The sequence below is a fragment of the Boleophthalmus pectinirostris genome, unplaced genomic scaffold (genome assembly GCF_026225935.1).
Source record: "Boleophthalmus pectinirostris isolate CB_2022bp ecotype Guang Dong unplaced genomic scaffold, ASM2622593v1 HiC_scaffold_16, whole genome shotgun sequence".
NCBI classification, from domain to species: Eukaryota; Metazoa; Chordata; class Actinopteri; order Gobiiformes; family Gobiidae; genus Boleophthalmus; species Boleophthalmus pectinirostris.
The window spans coordinates 27,471,109-27,491,403 of NW_026571095.1; the positions used below are offsets into that span (position 1 = coordinate 27,471,109).

General features: G+C 41.2%; 1 protein-coding gene across 1 annotated transcript in view; it reads right to left on the reverse strand.

The window, feature by feature from the left end:
- LOC110174907 (microtubule cross-linking factor 1) overlaps positions 1-20,295 on the reverse strand; it is a 114,536-nt gene that overhangs the window by 37,922 nt on the left and 56,319 nt on the right. Inside the window, 3 exon segments of the mRNA XM_055151366.1 lie at positions 3,404-3,956; positions 3,958-4,745; positions 10,146-10,205. Coding sequence (XP_055007341.1) covers positions 3,404-3,956; positions 3,958-4,745; positions 10,146-10,205 — 1,401 coding nt within the window.

Below are 20,295 nucleotides of genomic sequence, written 5' to 3' on the forward strand. Positions count from 1 at the left end.
ACAACTTGCAAGTCCCCACCTCTGATATCCAGACTGGACTGGACAACACTGTCAGAGAGTCTTGAGCGATTCTTGTCTCCAGGTGTTAAACTTCTCCAACCTCATGTCTCTTGTCGTCAACTCTTGGGCTACTAACATTTATTCCACTTTTTTGTATGAAAATAGATAACTTTATTAAACTGTTTGCCCTGACAGGTGTGGAAACATCAGTAGTGTTGAGCCTACAGAAGACACCAACATGAAGACTTCAACACAGCACTGAAACACGTAGAAATGCAAACAATGCGTATAAGGTTTCTAGCTCAGTCTTCAGCCTCAGTCATAAGTCAGCTGAAAGAAACAAGGTGGTATGAGCCAAATGGAAGAAGCTGCCAACAAAATACTATTACTACAACTACTACTACTTTTCCCACTCACACCAAGCACTGCAGTATCTCACTTCGAGCCCTGCCAAAGCACAGCCAGCAGCAGCAGCAGCAGACAGTGAGGGGTGAGTGCGTTGTTGTAAGATGCAGATGTGGATGCTATGGCTCTGGGTCCATGGGTGGTACTGGGTGGTCCATGGGTGGCGGTGGGTGGGGGTGAAAGGGGAGGTGCCCGGGGGTAGAGCTGGGTGGCATTTGGGTGGAGCTTTGTGACCCTAAAATCTCGGCTGTGCATGGGATGTGTGTTCGGCTACGGATGTCAACATGTTTTAGAGCAATGAGCATTTTAGAAGATCTACCAGAGTCAAGGAAATAGAATCAAAGCTGCATTGTGTAACTTTTCTGGTGGAGGGTCCGTCAAATGCTTTTCTCCAAGGAGATGTTATTGCTTTGCCTGGAATGTTCCATGGTATGACTTTAAACATTTCCATTTAGCATTTATTCATTACGAGTGTTTTTATTGCTCAAAAACGCAATAATTCCTTCTGTGAATAGAACCGACTTCCTACAGATCTGAACTGTAATGTAGCGTAGTGCTGTAACCTGCTTAATCTATACTGTGGAACATTCTAGGCAAAGCAATAACATTTCCATGGAGACATCAGGTACACCAGAAATGTTACACAATGCACCTTTAACATTGCCGACTGCAGTTCTTCTTCGAGACAATACAGTAGGAGATGTATTTACCTCGCTGACATGTTTCACTTCTGAAGATGGATTGCATTTATAGTAATGTTGGCATAATACTAAAATTTCAATGCTAAATACTAAATTACAATGCCACAATGATAATAATAAAAAAAAAAATATCTGTGTAATCCCTCAGTGGTCCTTATATTTTTTCTGATACAGCTCATGATCATCTAAAGGTATTCAGAAACCTCTCAACTCACATTCAACTCTTTCCTGTGAATTAAACTATTTTAGTATCGATATCAGCTCAAATTTGTCTTATTCTATTTAGACCTTTTTCACAACAGCTGAAAGTGCCACAATGAAAACGTCACTTTCCGTTAATGCTTTTCTATGGTAAAATATCTGTGGAAATGTCTCACGTATTTTCCACCAGATTCATAAATCTACCTAGCCTGATTCATCAGCCGGTTTCACTTTGTGGAAACTGTCTGACCTCGTTGCATTAGGATTTGTTCGCTCAACAGTAGGCGGGTACTTTTTTACTTAACCAATCGCTGTTATTTGGTAGTTACATATGTAATGCACCGGAACGCTCAGTGGTGTCCAAGTAATTGCCGTCACAACAGCAAACAAAGCAGAGAGTGAAAATCTTCGATCTCGGGAATTGTTGCCAACACAGAATGTCTGTCTTCATCTACATCCATCTCAGCCGCTTTGTTTACTGTTGTGCTGTACCACAAAAGGGATCCAGACAGGAGCTTGAGTTTGACGTCATGGCTTCACAGCTCTTCACTGATTGGCCGGTGCACAGTCTACAAATTTCGGGGTTCTTGCAAACTGTCTAATGTATTCCAATTCCTCACCTAGTCACTGGAGAGAAATAAAATTGAGCGGAGGCACTAGGTGGTGCCAGCCTGGCTAAAATCTGCCTACCCCATCACCAAATCTTCATCCAACAAAGTCGACAAAGGACATATTCTGAACAAGAAGAATTTATCCACAACTGTCAAGGTAAGAAAGACGAAAATGTGAACAACGACTAGCATTAGTGAACTACTCCTGAGCAAAGCTAACATTATGGTAAGGAATAGATGGTGGGAAATACGCGAGACATTTCCACAGATATTTCGCCATAGAAAACCAAAACCATTAACCAGAAGTGACATTTACCCTACATCGTGGCACTTCTGGCCATTGTGAAAAATGGTCTGTTAGTTTTAGTATCAATTAGAGTCTGATTTTCAATACTTTTGACAACCGCAGCAGCTGGCAGCCGAAACATGTCAACAAGGCAGAAACTCCTAGTGTACGTTTCAAAAAAGAAGTTGGTAATGTTAAAAGAAGACAAAAGGAATGTTTTTGGATTAGTATTAACATTAAATACTATCTACCCTGAAGAGATGCTAGTATATGTATATATGTATATATATATATATATATATATATATATATATATATATATATATATATATATATATATATATATATATATATATATATATATATATATATAAACAGTATATACATATAATAGCTCATTAAAGATGCACTGTGTAACTTTTCTGGAGAGGGTCTGAAGCTTTGTCTCCATGTTATTTCTTTGCCTTCCACTCTAAGACATTAAATCTATCTCTATTCTTGGAGGCAGGTGAAGCCAGCACACCAAGTTACAGGTCAGATCTGTGGAGGGGCAACATTGCTCACTGTAATAACCCGTGATCGAATACATGCAAGATAGATCATTTCAATGCCTTACAGTGGAGCGTCGTAGACAAAGCAGTTGTATCCATGACGACAAGCAGGTCACGGACCCTTCACCAGAAAAGTTACATAGTGTACCATTAATATTTAACATTGACATACAAGAAGAAGAAGCATGTCAGAAAGGCCAAATCTAAAATAATTAATAAAGAGAATGTTCTTTCAACGTGCATTAAAGGTGCACTATGTAACTCTTTGGCTGGGGGTCCGTCACCTGCTTGTATCTATGGATATGTCATTGCACGGTCTGGAATGTTCCACAGTATGACTTTAAACAGCACTACCTTACATTTATTCAACTACAGGTGGTTTTATAGCTCAAAATATCTAGAAAAACAGGAATTCTGGCTACTACTGGGGTTGCCTCTCCACAGATCTGACCTGTAACTTGGTCTAGTTTGGTTTCCATGAAGATAGAAAGGTTCAATACCATAGCGTGAGAAAAGCTTTTGACGGACCCTCCAGCAGAAAAGTTACACAATGCACGTTTAACTAAATATATTCTGGCTTTGATATTGGTTTCATAAAGTCAGATTTGAACCGTTTTTTTTTTTGTTTTTTTACATACTGCGTCTTACCTGGAAGTCAGTGCCGAGGTCGCGTCCAAACGTCGCTATGGGCGAATCTCTGGACATGGAGGTGACCGTGGACAGGAAGCTGCTGGATTCGGTAAGATTTGGCATCGGGGAAAGATCGTCCGTCCTGTCCCTGAACGCCTCTCCGACGTGCTCCAGTTTCTCCATAAAAATGTGCAACTCCGTGCGGAAGGCCTTCATCCGCGTGTTTATGGTGTCCAAAACTTGAGTATCAGGTTTGGAAGTGGAAGAACTGCTCACGTCTGTAGCTTCTCCGGTTGTTACCACCAGTCTTCCTTCGTAAACCAAGCTATCCGTATCAGTTATAAGTCTGTCCACAGTTTTCCCTAACCTGTCTGCTTCCCGTTTCACATTGTTAAACGACTCTCTCTCTTCTCTACGACGGTTTGCAAGCTCGATAGCGCTTAACTCGCTACCATCTGAAGGTTTGATACTACCAAACCCAGAAGTTGTACCCGTTTTTTCAAATAGATCGTCTGAATCACTCTCCCCGCCGATTGGACCCTCGCGTTTAGGCTGTAGAAGCATTAGTCTGTTCTTCCTCTTCCGCTGCCTGATCCGCGTCGCTATCCCTCGGACTTGCTGTGCGCGTTCCAGTGTTTGCCGCCAAATCGTAGCGCTGGACGTTGGAAAGCAGCACGCGGTTTTCGTACTGCAGCTTCATGACTTTGCCGCTAAGTTCGTTGATCTGTATTCGCGCCGATTTGAGCTCTTCCATGATTAAGCTAGACCCATTCCCGCTTTTGAACAACCCCGCTTCGCTGCTTTCTTCTCCCACTGCGCTACTCCCGCTAGGCCCGAACTTAAAACGATTCAATTCGGACGTCAGCTGCCGGTTATGATCTTCAATTTCAGATATCGACCTTCTTAAAAGCTCTGCCTCCTCTTCCACAAACTGCAGGTGGCGGCGTAGCTCGTTGGCTGATTCTAACGCATCTCCTCCGTACGGCGAAGAAGGCATGCTCGAAAACGGTTCGCGACCGAAACAATCGCGTTCGTACTGGCAACGGATGTCCTCGTTTTCCGCGCGCAAGCTACGATTCTCGACTTCCAGCTCTACGATCTTTCTACCTAAAATGTTCGCTTCTTCTTCTACTAATTTGAGGCGTAGACGTAGTTCGGCCTCCCGCGTGGAGTGAGGGCCCCCTCCAGAGCATTCGGCCAGCGGTAGCGGGCTGTCCACGTCCCCGTAAACTGACTTGTACTTCTGTAGTTCTTGTTCCAGTTCGTCCTTTTCGCGGCTAAGTTTTGCCATCTTCTTCCTCATTAGACTGGACTCTTCCTTGACGAACTGCAGCTGACAGCGAAGGTCTGCACTGTCCTCCTAAAAATAACAAGAAAATTGGGTCAGTTCATTGCTATGTTCTTAATACTGCCTTGAAGGTAGAAGTGTAACATAGATAACGATCCATCCAGTGTAGTTAGCTGAACGTCCAAAACTGCAAGAATGGCAAGGCTATAAAGTTATAAAGGCGTTTTACAGGGTTTTCAAGTTTTCAGCATTTGTTTTAATGGAATATAAACCTTTAACACCAAATAACTTGAGTATGAAAGTGGTTTAGTTGTTTACTTTAAAGGGTGCCAGTTACTTGTCTCCATGGAAATGTTTATGTTTTACCTCCACTATTCTAAATTATGGCATAAAACAAATTATAATCTAACTGGAACTGATGCTGAGTCTGACGACAGCTACACAGAAGAGAAAGTGGCGCTCTGTTTACCTCCAGAGGTTACAGACTTGTTCAGAAGTGACACCGAGGATGAAGAATTTAATGGATTTAGTGATTTTGAGTGAGATGGAGAGTTTGGTAAACTTGTTCAGCTGTTTTATTGTTTTTACTATAACTTGCCTTTCAAGATGAAATGTCGGTTCTTGGTCTCTGATTTTATAAATTTCCCCCAAAAAGTGAGATTTACAGTATAGTTCAGTGCAATTTACATATGTTTTTTCTTCTTCTTTATGCATTTTTTGGCTGGTGCGACCATAGAGTGTATAAAAGAAGTGGACTAAGCGATTGTGACGTCAGCGATTGTTCACGCCGCTCAAATGAGGCTCACGATGCTCACGGTTACAGGAGCGAATCTGGAGCCAGGGTCTACGTTATGAATAGGATTTTTTTGACTGACAAACAAATCAGCATCATGTTGAACGAGTTAATGCAAACATTTTAAGACCAAAATGACGAGTCTCACTGCAGCAGTTACAGAGGGAGGGACGACAAGATCCAAATGTAAGTCAATAGGAGCAAGGGTCAGAAGGAGCTCGAAGCACTTACTATTTGGCACGCGGTGGCTAGAGCGTTAGCTATGTCTACTCATATACACAGTCTATGGGTGCAACTTATACTCCAGAGCGACTTATAGTCCAAAAAAATACAGTACTACTTATGTTTTTATGTTTTCATGATTTTTCAGGCTTAAACACATGTAAATGGACATAACTAAACCACTAGCTGCCATTATAAAAATAGGATGTGAGTATGGGCACAGTTCCAGCTCCATCAGCTCTGCCTTCTGTACATCTGGCGAAGAACTTCAGATGAAACTAGCCTCTTGACTAACTCTGGCGTAATATGCAAGCGTACTGTTGGTCAATATGCACTGCCCTGGTCATAAATAATGAAGTAGTATGCCTGAATCAACTATTTGTTTATTATGAATTAAAGGTTGTATGGAGGATTTTTTTTTGTTTCAAATTGTCAATGATAGCATTATAGAGATGCAGTAGCCTTGTAATTATGATGACCAAAAAAAAGAGAATAAAAATTCATCAACTCTGGACGTGGTGGGGCTAAACATTTGCCAATAGATAACGACACTGCCTCGTTATCTGTTAGCTGACAGGCTGTCAATCAAACTCCCTACGTTTCTAGCGTAACTGACTTGCCTGCGCGCCGCCGGTACGTGGTTTACGTACGCCTGTCACGCAGTCCACAGACGCAAGACGCACAGACGCTGTTTACTCCACCAACGCAACAGTTCTTAGCGGCTTTTTTTTACCTATATCTTCCTCGCAGTTAGCACAAAGTTTGTTGCAATGGCAGACAAGAATCCAGGAGCAGTTAGCCGCAAAAGAAAGTCCATTTTTGAGATTGCTGAAAGAAGAAGACAAGGGGAAAAGCAGCGAAGCCAAACTAAGGTGATTCTTGAAGATTCATTCCAGCGATGGCGCGACTGAAGCAGACGCAGGGTCTAAAGACTGACGCACTGGGTCGCCAAATTACTCCTGGACAGGAAACTTCTGCTTATTATGAAAACGTACTTTATTTCCAAGAGCTAGACAAACGTTTTTCAGGACACGAAAGCGATATCCTATGTCTGAAAACGTAATTTTCAAGGCAAAGAAAGAGTCCGCTTGCTGCTGCGTGTTGTAGCTAGTTCATTCGCACTGAATCTCCGCGCAACTCTTCTCTGCTCCCCTTTCCTGCTCCTGTCCCCGCTGCCCGTTCCGCTCTTCCCCCTGCTCCTCACTTCTCCGGGCACGGAATCTCCGCGCACCGCTCCCCTCTCCTCTCCCCTCTCCTCTCTCCTCTCTCCCTGCTCCGCTCTTCTCCCTGCTCCTCACTTCTCGTCTGCGCACGAAATGTCCGCACACCCGCTCCCCCCGCTCCTCACTTCTCCGTCTTGCCTAACCAACACTGTAGTTAGTTGTTTACAAGTCATGTGCAGCGCACCGGCTGTAAACAAACCTGTTTCTGGCGTAAGAAGGAGGCGGGAGGAGGCGTTTCTACGTAGGGAGCTGTAGGGGAGGGGGGGTGGTTTCACGCATGCGCAACATTTGAAAAAGGACAAACAGTCGCTGGATTTCTCGTTCCTTGGAAAATCCTCTATACAACCTTTAAGTCTTTGTTCATGTTTTATTACCTACTAAAGAGCTCCAACACATTTACTCGCCTTTAAATTGCCTTTACATCATACAGCACAAGAACCAAAAGTGCAATTCAGGCAAGTTATATTTATATTAAAAGGACTGTCCTATATAAAGTCCAAGTGTAGTAAGTAAAGTTTATTTATGTAGCACTTTTCACAGACATAGGTCACAAAGTGCTTCCCATACAAAAGATAAAAACAGCATAAGATACATTCATAATAAAATATAATCATCTCGTAACAGCTCTAAGCCATTAAAAGCATCTACGCTATCTAGAGAGCCTAGGTAAGGAGGCAGTTCATTCCAGGGTTTAGGGGAGACGGCTTGAAAAGATCTGTCGCCTCATGTTTTAAAACTTCTCCGAGGGACCAGTAGCAAGTTTGGGGCTACGAGCAGAGGTGAACGGCTTTATCAGATTTGTGATGTAAGCAGGAGACTGGCCATGTGGGGCCCTAAAGGTCAGCACCAGGATCTTAAAGTGGACCCAAAAAGAACAGGGAGCCAGTGTAAGGAGTTTAAGATCGGAGTGATAAGCGCTCTCCTGCTGGTGCGGGTCAGAAGCCTTGTGGAAAAGTTTTGGACTAAGGTAAGTTCCTTCTTGCTCAGACAGGTAAACAGACTGTTACAATAGTCTAGTCTCGAGGACACAAATGCGTGAATTACAATCTCAATCTCAGCTTTAGACATGATCGTGCAAAGTTTAGTGTTTCTATTTATCGTTTAGACTTGTTACTATTCAATCTCCCCCCCAAAAAGAGACTGTTAAAGGTTCATTAAGTAACTTTTCTGGTTGAGTTTCTGCCACAAGCTTGCCTCAGGTGACGAACACCAAGCCAAATTACAGGTCAGATCCGTGGAGAGGTGACCCAGCTCACAAGCAATAAAGAAAATACAGTGGTGGGACATAATGAAGTAAAAGTAGAAAATACTGTAATTAAGCATACATTTTAGGTATCTGCACTTTACTTAAGTACATTTTACAGTGGATACTTGCTTTTACTTCATTTCATTTGAGAGCAGGTATCTGTACTTTCCACTGCACTACATTTTTAAACAGGATTGAAAAGTTAAAGTATTTTTTATTACAGTTTGAGACCTGCTGAAAAAGCTGAGGAGTTTAATTTTTAAATGTTCATAGTTTTTATGCAACCACAAATACACAAATAAAAATAAGAAACTAGAAAAATTTAATTAAAATCACTACATCTTACACCTTGTAAGATCTCAAAATCTGCACAAAATACTTTTTACTCAACACGTGCTTTAATACTTTTACTTAAGAAGCTTTTGTCATGTGATACTTTTATTTTTTCTTGAGTATTTATTTGCTCCAGTACCTGTACTTTTACTTAAAGGTTGTATAGAGGATTTTCCAAGGAACGAGAAATCCAGCGACTGTTTGTCCTTTTTCAAATGTTGCGCATGCGTGAAACCACCCCCCCCTCCCCTACAGCTCCCTACGCAGAAACGCCTCCTCCCTCCTCCTCCTTACACCAGAAACAGGTTTGTTTACAGCCGGTGCGCTGCACATGACTCGTAAACAACTAACTACAGTGTTGGTTAGGCAAGACGGAGAAGTGAGGAGCGGGGGAGCGGGTGCCGGGACATTTCGTGCGCGGATGAGAAGTGAGGAGCAGGGAGAAGAGCGGAGCAGGGAGAGAGGAGAGGATATCGCTTTCGTGACCTGAAAAACGTTTGACTAGCTCTTGGAAATAAAGTACGTTTTCATAATAAGCAGAAGTGACCTGTCCAGGAGTAATTTGGCGACCAGTGCGTCAGTCTTTAGACCCTGCGTCTGCTTCAGTGCGCCATCGCTGGAATGAATCTTCAAGAATCACCTTAGTTTGGCTTCGCTGCTTTTCCCCTTGTCTTCTTCTTTCAGCGACCTCAAAAACGGACTTTCTTTGCGGCTAACTGCTCCTGATTCTTGTCGTCATTGCAACAAACTTTGTGCTAACTGCGAGGAAGATATAGGTCAAAAAAAGCCGCTAAGAACTGTTGCGTTGGTGGAGTAAACAGCGTCTGTGCGTCTTGCGTCTGTGGACTGCGTGACAGGCGTACGTAAACCACGTACCGGCGGCGCGCAGGCAAGTCAGTTACGCTAGAAACGTAGGGAGATTGATTGACAGCCTATCAGCTCACAGATAACGAGGCAGTGTCGTTATCTATTGGCAAATGTTTAGCCCCACCACGTCCAGAGTTGATGAATTTTTATTCTTTTTTTTTTTGGTCATCATAATTACAAGGCTACTGCACCTCTATAATGCTATCATTGACAATTTGAAACAAAAAAAATCCTCCATACAACCTTTAAGTAACAACTTAAAATACTTCTTCCACCACTAATAAAATATCTGTAATGACTCAATGACTAGATGCAAGACGTACTTTTATTCTCTGGCTTTAAACACTGCGTGAGTCGTGTGGTCCTCAGTGTTTTTAATTTATTTTATTTACTTTACTTTACTTACTTCCTGCTACTTTATGTTTTTTATGGTTTTGCTTTTATTTGATTTTATTGTTTTAGGACTGGTATGACCACATTTTAGCAATTTAGCAATTTGTTGTCTTCATTTTATGATCTCTGTGCGGCACAAACTGTTTTGTTTGTAAAATGTGCTATAGAAATAACTTTGATTTGGATGTGAAGTGGAAGATAGAGGACGTTTAGAAAAGTTATACTGCAAGCTTTAAGTGATGTTTTTCGATCGTATTCCCTCCTTGGTTTACTTGCATAGGTTTATGGGTAGTGTCTCATTCTCCGAGATGGTGGCAAATACCAGTTCTTTCAGCGTACCTTTAAGTAAATGTAAATAAAGCAAAACAAAGTGAATGCAGACACACTGTATTTACCTGGTTTGTGGATTTCTTATCTTTGAAACTGTCTCTGCCTCCTCTCCTTCGCTGCGCCATCTGCAAAAAAATGAGAGAAATCAAAGTTAGTTCAGAGCACAGCCAAATGAGTCTAGTACAATGAACGCAGAACAAAGAGGCAATATGAAGATGACAATGCGAGTTTGATTGCGAGATGGTCCTTGGTGTTTTTTATGAGTCTGTTCTGAAATTGTTGTCTTTTTCTGTTCTTGTACATATTTAGCAGATCATTTTGAAGCTGTAGATAGTACAGGTGAAATATTTCAGGGCAAAATGAGCCAATCCAAACAATTCACAATCAAAGGCACTCTTCACCGTATAATATAGTCATACAAATCTTCTGTTATTATGTAATTACTGTGTTTTTCTGTATCTCTATAAATGGCACTTTTTTCATGGTTTGGGTGGTCCTACAACTTATACTCTGGTGCAACTTATATATTAAAATGTTCACACTGACGGCCGTGAGAGGGCGCTCTAGGCTTGTGTGTCAGTATCTGCTACTGCTGTTACTCCTGTACCACTGTCACTTCTGCAGAAAGAGCCGCTGACAACTGAGAAGACACAAGAGAACACAAATGTCCCCAAAAAGAAAATAATATTATACTAGTATTACAAGCTGAAAATAGTGAAATATGCAGCCAAAAACAGTAATCAAGCAGCAGAAAGAAAGTTTAGAGTGAGTAAGAAACTTGTGACACCGGGAGACTGCACCATGCAACTTTCCTGGAAGTCACTGGATGGATCGACAAAGCCGGGACTTCAGAGACAACATCATGTCGGGATTCAGAAAGGCCAGAATAATTCTAACTTGAACTGATGCTGAGTCTGACGACAGCTACACAGAAGAGGAAATGGCACTCCGTTTACCTCTGGAAGTCGTGGAGTTGCTCAGAAGTAACACCGAGGATGAAGAATTTAATAGATTTAGTGATTTGGAGTGAGATTGAGAGTTTGGTAATATGTTACGTTAACAGTTTGTTGTTCTCTTTTCTATTGTTATTACTTTAACTTGCCTTTCAGGATGAAATGTCGGTTCATGGCTTCATAAATTTCCCCCAAAAAGTGACTTATATATGCTTTTAAATTCTTCATTTCGCATTTTTTGGCTGGTACAACTTATGTTCCGGACTGATTTATAGTCTGAAAAATATGGTACTACGTATTTTTTCATGTTTTCATGATTTTTCAAGCTTAAACACATGTAAATGGACATAGCCACTGGCCGCCACGTTCCAAATAGGACATGAGCATGGGCACAATTCCAGCTCCATCGGCTCTGCCTTCTGTACATCTGGCAAAGGACTACAGATGAAACTTGCCTCTTGACTAACTCTGGCATAGTGTGCAAGTGCACTGTTGGTCAATATGCACTGCCCTGGTAATAAATAAAGATGTATTATGTCTGAATTATTTCAATCTATTCTATCTATAAACTATTTGTTCATTATGAATTAAGTCTTTGTTCTTGTTTTATTACTGACAGTAGATCTCCAAGACATTTAGCCTTTAAATCGTCTTTACATTGTACAGCACAAGAACCGAAAGCACAATTCAAGCAAGTTATATTTATATTAAAAGGACCGTCCTATATAAACGTTCATGTGTATCATTGTGTTTGTCTCCTGTCTGTTTTTAAAATGTTCTATACGGACCTCTTGGGATACATAAACACTAAACTCACTCCCCCCTTTAGTCCTCCAGGCACTGTCCAGTTTAGCAGCTCTGTTTTACGTGTTTGTGGGAGGAGTTTAGGTGTTTAGTCCCACTTTAAATGCTGAAAATGTATATTATCGATAAGCAAACCAGGTCTCACTCTGACACTTTCAGGTCAGAGAGTTGGCTGGGTTCATTGTGACTGTCTGTGTGTACACCGATGCTGATCCGGTGTATTTTGTTTAAAGCCCTTACTCATGAGCAGGTGCACAGGAAACCGCTACATATGGGGCCTCTATTTGTGCATCTGAGTCGGCAATATTCAAGAACGCTGTAAATCTGGAGACATCTTACATAATGTACACACTCACGCACAGGTCAGATAACATAAGAGAAAGTACCAAGATTTAGCCGTGTTTGAAAGCTTTTAATCTCTCTGACACGCACATACAAGCAATATTGGAAAAACAAAGGGACGGATAAAATAACTGGAAGCTTCAATTTCATTTTAAAGTGCCCATATTAAGTTGTTTTCTATGTTATAATGTTGTTTCCTCATCACAAACAGACCTGGAGTTGTGTTTTGTTTCATTCACACATGTTTAACTCACAAATCCTGCGTATTTAGGCTGTGAACCCAAAAACACTCCACCTTGTGATTGCTCAAACATGTGTGAATGATACAAAACACAACTCTAGATATGTTTTTGTTTAGGTAACAACGTTCTAACATGGCTTAGAGCTCACAAGATATGGAAATGGATATTTAAAATCAAATTTGTTTACAGTGTCAGCACATTTTAAAGCAGACCTATAATACAAAATCGACTTCAGAGCTTTTAACCATCTTATAGTTGTTTCCTTTCTCATTTACCCTCTGAAGTTGCATTTATATTGATTTTATGCATCCATTTCCATGTCTCCATTTTCTTCCGCTTTATCCGGGACTAGGTCGCGGGGGCAGCAGTCTAAGCAGGGACTCCCAGACTTCTCTCTCTACACACACACTTCCTCCAACTCCTCCAGGGGGACCCCGAGGCGTTCTCAGGCCAGCCCAGAGACATAGTCCCTCCAGCGTGTCCTCTTGGATCTTCCCTGGGGCCTCCTCCCGGTGGGACATGCCCAGAACACCTCCCGAGAGAGGCATCCAGGAGGCATCAAGAACAGACGCCCGAGCCACCTCAGCTGCTCCTCTTGACGTGGAGGAGCAACGGCTCTACTCCGAGCTCCTCACCCTATCTCTAAGCGAGTGCCCAGCGACCCTGCAGAGGAAACTCATTTCGGCCGTTTGTATCTGCGATCTTGTCCTTATGGTCATTACCCAAATCTCATGGCCATAGGTGAGGGGAGGAACGTAGATCGACCGGTAAATCGAGAGCTTTGCCTTCTGGTTCAGCTCCCTCTTCACCACATTTTATTTTCTTAATCGGTGAAACGCATAGAATTCAGCAGCGTCACGTAGTCATTTTGTTTAAGATCACACTATCTGCTCACTACCTTCTATGAATACCTTCCCAGGTCTTTGTTTTGATGATGTTTACAGTGATGTCAGCTCCCATTGGGCACCACAGTTTTCTAACATGGAAGTCAGCTGACCTTTTTCTTTTATTAAGTCGTTTTGGATCAATCTGCAATCTAAAATGTCCAAATTATAACATGATAATAATGCACAGTGTGGTAGATTATAACCATACAGCAAGCTCAAGCACAATATGCCTTCTTTAATACAGAATCATAATGTTCAGGAAATCCAGGAAATACTGAAATCCTCTTTATGACCGGCCCTCCTCCACATGACTGAGACTGTCCACAAGAAAAAAGAAAGCTCTCCACAAACACACAGCTTTAGGCTCAAATAAAATCCTCCTTCTTTATCAGGTCTGAGCCACACGCCAGGCTGTTACAGATAGTGACCTAACAGAGGATATACAGAGAAGAGAGGGGGAGAGTGAGAAGAAAGAGAGGGAAAGAAGAAAGTGAGAAAAAGTGTGGGGACATAAAATATATAGGGTGACGGAGGGGTAAGGAGAGAGGGAGGGGAAATCAGGGGGAAAGAGAAAGACAGAGAAGAGAGTGTAGCATATCCCTCTGAACGAAGACTGACACTTGAACTAGCGATATTTACATTTAATGGCAATAAATCCTCAAATCTGCCATAAGAGCTGAAAGGAACATAAAATACACTATGTAAATATACATACACAAAATTCAGCGTAAGTTTAGCTCATCATTTATATTCACTTTGACAACACAAATCAACTAAGATAAGAGCTAGAGACACAAAGTTATCCAAAACACATATTTAAATCAATAACATACCTTTGTGCCTCTTCAGAGCAGTAGCTAAACAAAGGCATAGAAAATATATATTTGCTCCGTATACTTCCAGTCATCGCGCAATGCATACTGGGAAGGATCCTCAGAAAAAGTGAGCATCAAACTGCCATGTTTGATTTCCCAGTGGGATGCGTCATATCGCTTTTGTTTCTGGTTCTGATATTGTCATATTTTAGTTATGGGATTCGAATATCGCAAGTGTGTGGTTGTTGGATGTTCTAACAGCGGAAAAGTTCGCAAACTCCATAACTGCAAAAGGGAATCAGATGTGTGTGACCGCAAAACCTCCGTTCAAATGGTTTCCCTTCCCAACGGAATTGAAAAATAGTGAAAGGCGAAGGCGATGGGCAGGACGGATACACAGGAAGGACGAAAAAGGTAAACTTTGGCTGCCTAAGAAATCATCCTGAGTTTGCAGCGAACATTTTGTATGTGAAGCGCCATTAAAGCAAAACCCCAATCCCTCGCTCAGCCTCCACGCCAAAGAGAAAGGCACCAGCTGTTCGCCAAGAAACACCTTCCACTGCAAAGTGACCAAGATGTGATGTTGCTCTAAACCACAAGAACAAGAAAGTGTGAGCTCAGTCTATTTGTCTTCTGTATGTCTCGCTTAGCAAATGGGATTTAGCTTTGGTGATGCTCCACATACAAAATATTTGCTGCAAACTCAGGATGATTTCTTAGGCAGCCAATGGTTTCCTTTTTCGTCCTTCCTGTGTATCAATCCTGCCCATCGCCTTCGCCTTTCACTATTTTTCAATTCCGCTGGGAAGGGAAACAGTTTGAACAGAGGTTTGCATTCACACAGATCTGATTCCCTTTTACAGTTATGGAGTTCGCAAACTTCCGAAGCCCATTTTCCGCTGTTAGGACATCTAGCAACCACACAATTACGATGTCCGAATCCCATAACTAAAATATGACAATATCAGAACCAGAGACAAAAGCGATATAGTTCAAAAGACTTGAAAATATCGTCTTTATCAATAGACACATCCCACTGGGAAAACAAACATGGCGATTTAATGCTCACTTTTTCAGAGGATCCTTCCCAGTATGCATTGAGCGATGACCAGAAGTCCAAAATTCGTTTTTACACTAACCAGAAATACACCCTTCAAAATAAAAGCACTAAATGTAAAAGCGGAAATTAATGGTCAACAACATAAAAATATAGTGCAATATAAAAATAAAAAAATGTCAAAAGAGGTTTTAACAAAGGCAATTGATACTCTGGGTTATTTACAGAAACAAGGGACAAAGAATGAGACATGTGTAAAAGAGGAGAGAAGATATGGAGGGAGAGAGAAAAGAAAGAAAAGGAGAGACACACATACAGAAGGAAGAGAGACAAAAGAGAGGGGCAGAGGTTGCTTTGCATGTTCCATAGTATGACTTTAAACCTATCTATCGCCATGAAGATACGCAGGCTGAGTTACATGTCAGATCTCACAGTAAAAATTTATGTTTTTCAATGTATTTTAGAGAAATAAAAACATCTGTAATACAACTAATGCATGATAAATTAGTTTAATGCCATACTGCAGAACTTTCCAGCCAAAACAATGAATCACCATGGAGACAAGCAAGTGGGCTGGCTCGTAAAAGTCACATATGAAGAAGGAACTATCATCTTTTGCTCTATTTAAGTGCACCAACACGAAAAAATATATATATAGCGTTAAAAATGCAGTCAGCAGGTGTGGCCCCCTGCTGGTCGCGTTGTGAACAGCAGTAAAGAGGATCCCTGCAGGAGCTTTGCACTCGCTGAGTCTAATCCCCCGTCTCCCCAGAGATCAGCTTTGTCAATGGAGACAAATTAAACCGGGGCTGTGAGAGTGACACTATGTTGTAACGGGGAGAGGGGGGTTCAAATGGGGCGACTATTAAGGTCAAATATAATCTGCTACAGTCAACAGGAGAAGCATCAGATACATAGACTGTTCCTTTAAAGGTCCTATATTACACAAAATTGACTCTTGAGAGCTTTAAGATGTGTTATTATGTTGTTACCTCCTCAAAAGCAGACCTGGAGTTGTGTTTTGTTTTATTCACACATGCTGAGTAAGCCTTTATTATTTGTCTGCACTACAAAATTTAAGATATAAACACTTAAATCTATCAGAAAATGACTTAAAAGTAGTGAAATGATCTGTCCATGCAGCAAGATAAGTTTGCTCATCTTAAAATAAATTACCTCTAGACTAGAATTAAATGCTCTCAGAACTTGTAAGCAGATAATAAATCTGAAAATAAGATGAATAACCTGAAATAATCTTTAAAATCTTGGCCAGATCAAAGAAATTTGCAGCGTGTCAACATCTCCAAATCTTAAAATTGTCATGAAGTGGTAGTTTTCAAGTTAACAGCTCCATTTACCTTTAGTTCAGTAGAGATTTGACAATTCCAGGTCTGAAATTATCCTGCTAGTGAAGATGTATGGAGTTTAAAACACATTGAAGCACTATTTGTGACATCATAAGGTGGTACAGAGTGTTTCCCTTTAGAGAAGAAATTAAATATGCAGGTTTTGTGTGTTAAACATGTGTGAATGAAACAAAACACAACTCTAGGTCTGTTTGCAAAGAGCAACATTTCTAACATAGATCAGAAAATAGTGTAATATGGGCCCTTTAAGTCAAATGTACAATCAGTGGTGCAGATCCGGGCAGTGCCAGTGTGTCATTCTGAGCTGGGTTCGACACATGATCAATTTGGGTTGGCTCTGCTTGAAACATGACCCAATGAGGTTCATCTGGTCTTCCAATTTATGTTATTCAGTTATTTTTTCAGACCAAGAGTTTGTTTTCATACCTGACAGTTTCGACTGCTCACTAGCGCTCTTCCTCCGGGTGGTCATGTGTCCGGTCAGCTGATTTGAACAGGATTTGGTGCTGTCTTCCTACCAGAGGAGGCAGGATGACAGCGCTATCTGCAGTCAGACTTCGTCAGGACAGTATCCCAGGTGTGTTAGAGTAAAAAAGACCCCTCGTCACGGTTTATAGTCATCCTGCCTCCTCCGGTAGGAAGACAGCGACAAAACCTGTATAAATCAGCTGACCGAACATGTCACAGCAACATCACATGATCACTCTGAGGAAGAGCACTAGTGAGCAGTCGAAACAAACTCTCAGTCTGAAAAAATAACCTAATACCATATCTCATTGAAAGAGATCAAAAAAGACAGAATGTTAAAGTGAATATTTAGATCTGATTGGTCGAAGCATCACAACAGCTGAACAAGACAAAAAATCAAAAAAGCACAGACAAAAAAGAAAAAAGCACATACAAAAAATTCAATAAGAGCACAGACAAAAAATTTAAAAAGCACAGGGAAAAAATCTAAAAAGCCACAGAAAAAAATATTTTAAAAAGCAGACAAAAAATGTAAAAAAAATCTATAAAAGCACAGTCATATTCTCTGTCCACAAAAGCACAAAGCTCTTCCCTCTGCACGTTTGTTTTTGGTTCATTGGGGCGCTTCTCCTTTGTGTTGTTGTGTGCAAACCTCCATGCTGTGACATGATTGGTCCACTTGCCCGATTGACCTTCAGGTCCTTCAGGATGGATTCTCGTGAGTTTGTGTGAACTCACAAATATTGAGAGAATCCATCTTGTGGTGCAGATTTAGCCTTAGAGAGCTCACTACACAAATAGGGTTGATAGGTAAACCCCCACAACCACGGCTCTGGAGTGAGGTGTGGAGTCTAATGTGTGTGTGTGTGTGTGTGTGTGTGTGTGTGTGTGTGTGTGTGTGTGTGTGTGCGTGTGTGTGTGTCTGATGCAGTGTTCATTACAGTGTGAGTGTGCTCTCAAGAGGACAGCACTTAACTCATGATGAAAACACATGTCAAGCAGAGCACAGAGCAGAGGAAAGGTGCACTGCCCACAGACACAGACACAGAACAGGGACCAAAACATACCACTGTTTTCTGTACACAATTTCTCTACCACAGAAGAGCAGCTAATTGTAAAGAGTTTTAATATCCAGTAATCAGAAAGTGCCTTGATAGCATACTAATATCATCAGAGAGGTGTGAATGTTTTGCTCACAATGTTTCACAGTTTGGCACATTTGAGTCAAACCATTAAACTTTTTGAAGCTTTCTTGTATAATATAATGTTGTTCCCTCATCTGAAAATGTCTGAAGAGGTTTTAGACATCACCCATGCATGTCTGAGTAATCTAGTGATCTCCTCTGGCCCTATTTAAATGCTTTTTCCAGATAGTTTTATGATTCTGTCCAATGCTTCACCCACAAGCCTGTGTAATCCATTAACTTCTTGAGTTATTTTTTAAAAACAAAGTCCCCGGTGTGTGAAAGACACACATGGGACACCCTCCTCCAGAGAGCACCGGGCGACGGGAGGCGTGGTCAGCCTGAACACGCCTGTAGCGGCTTATTGACCAACCTTATAGCCGCTTGGGAAGATCAGAGTGGGTCCTGGGGTCGTAGTTTGTGACATGCATGGAGGCTATTGTAAACTAATACGCTGGGGTCCAGAATGTATTTTGTATATTTATTACCAGACATACAGTTATCACAGCGCAGCAAAGAAGATGGATAGAACCAGATGGAAAATAAAGGGTGAGCATAGAGAAAGAGTGGCAGTCCCTCTGCACCAGAGTCTTACACTCACACCCTCAACCTCACCATGCACCACTCCTGTCTACTCCAACGCCTACAGGAAGTAACAACATCTGACATACGACGCGTCACCAACAACACCGGGGACAGTTCTGAAGATGGCTTGCAGCAGCAGCCGAAACATGTCAACAAGGTAAACACACTTTACTGTACTGTCTTAAAAAAAGAAAGTTATAGAAGTTAAAGTACATAAGAAGAGGAAATGAACATCTTTGGCTATGTAGTCCATGTTCCTACACGACAATTGTACATAAAAATACACAAAACAATACACTACGACTTCACAAACTTGATGCAATGTGGAGTAAGTTCATAATCACGCAGATGGTGTTGTGATACCGCTCTGAAGGGGGAGTTACTTAGCCTCAGAGTACCAGAAAGAAGGAAAAGCCAAATTAACAATAGCAACAATAAAAGCTAACACATTGATCTTATGTGTTTGCCCCTTTTTAACATCTCCATGGCGACAAACGTAGTCAAGTGTCCCACATGTGACATTAGCACCACTCTGGAATACGTCCCCATTGTGGCGTTTCTCTTCTGTTCCGTTTGTGGAATATGAATCATTTTTGGAGCGGGAGTGAGATTACATCAAACAATGAGCTCACCAAAAGTCCCCAAAGCGAGAAAAGCAAGGGAGCATTGAAACTCAGGGGTGGAGGTACAGCTACAAGATTAATTTTAATTTGAAAGGATAAAATTAGCAAATCATAGACGCTGCAGTTTTTTAAGAACCATCATTTCCCCCACAAACAGTTTTATTTTGCTTAAAGCTTCTGAACCTCTAGTTTAGATCTATACAAATATGTTCTGAAATTATTCTATTTTGTCAGTCTTTTTGTCAATTCTTTTGGACGTTTTTAAAATATAAACACAAATACAGAACCAACCACAAACGTTACACAAAGCACCTTTAAATCCATTTTGTTGTTTCTTCCTTGAGTTTTGATACGATCTAAAACGTTGCGCGTCGTGTTCGTTAATTTATGCATTTAGTTTCCATGGTAACTGCTCTACATAACACCACAGACCTGCATGTACACAACCGGTCAAAAGTTTTAGAATACCACACTTTTTCCAATTTTTTACAGTTTACCGTTGACCAAACTGTATTCTGAACTTTTGATTCATGAAAGTGTCCACCTTTGGTAGATATAACAGCTGAACACACTCGTGACTCATTCTTTTTACAACAGAAATCAAATATTCTTTAGAAAGTCTGTTGCAGAAGTTCCCATAAATGTGAGGCACTTATAGGTTTGCTTGGCTTTTACTTTTCTGTCCCGTTCATCCCAAAACCTGAGAGACTGTGCTGGCCACTCCATGTTTTCAAACTCACCGTCTTTTTCTTTTTTCCTGAGGTAGTTTTGGCAGAGCTTGGACTTGTGTTTTGTATCTTTTATCTTTATTTTAACCTCTGGCTGTTTAGTTCTTACCTTTGCATCATTTCAAGTTTTTCATTGGACTTGGATGACTTGAATTGCAAT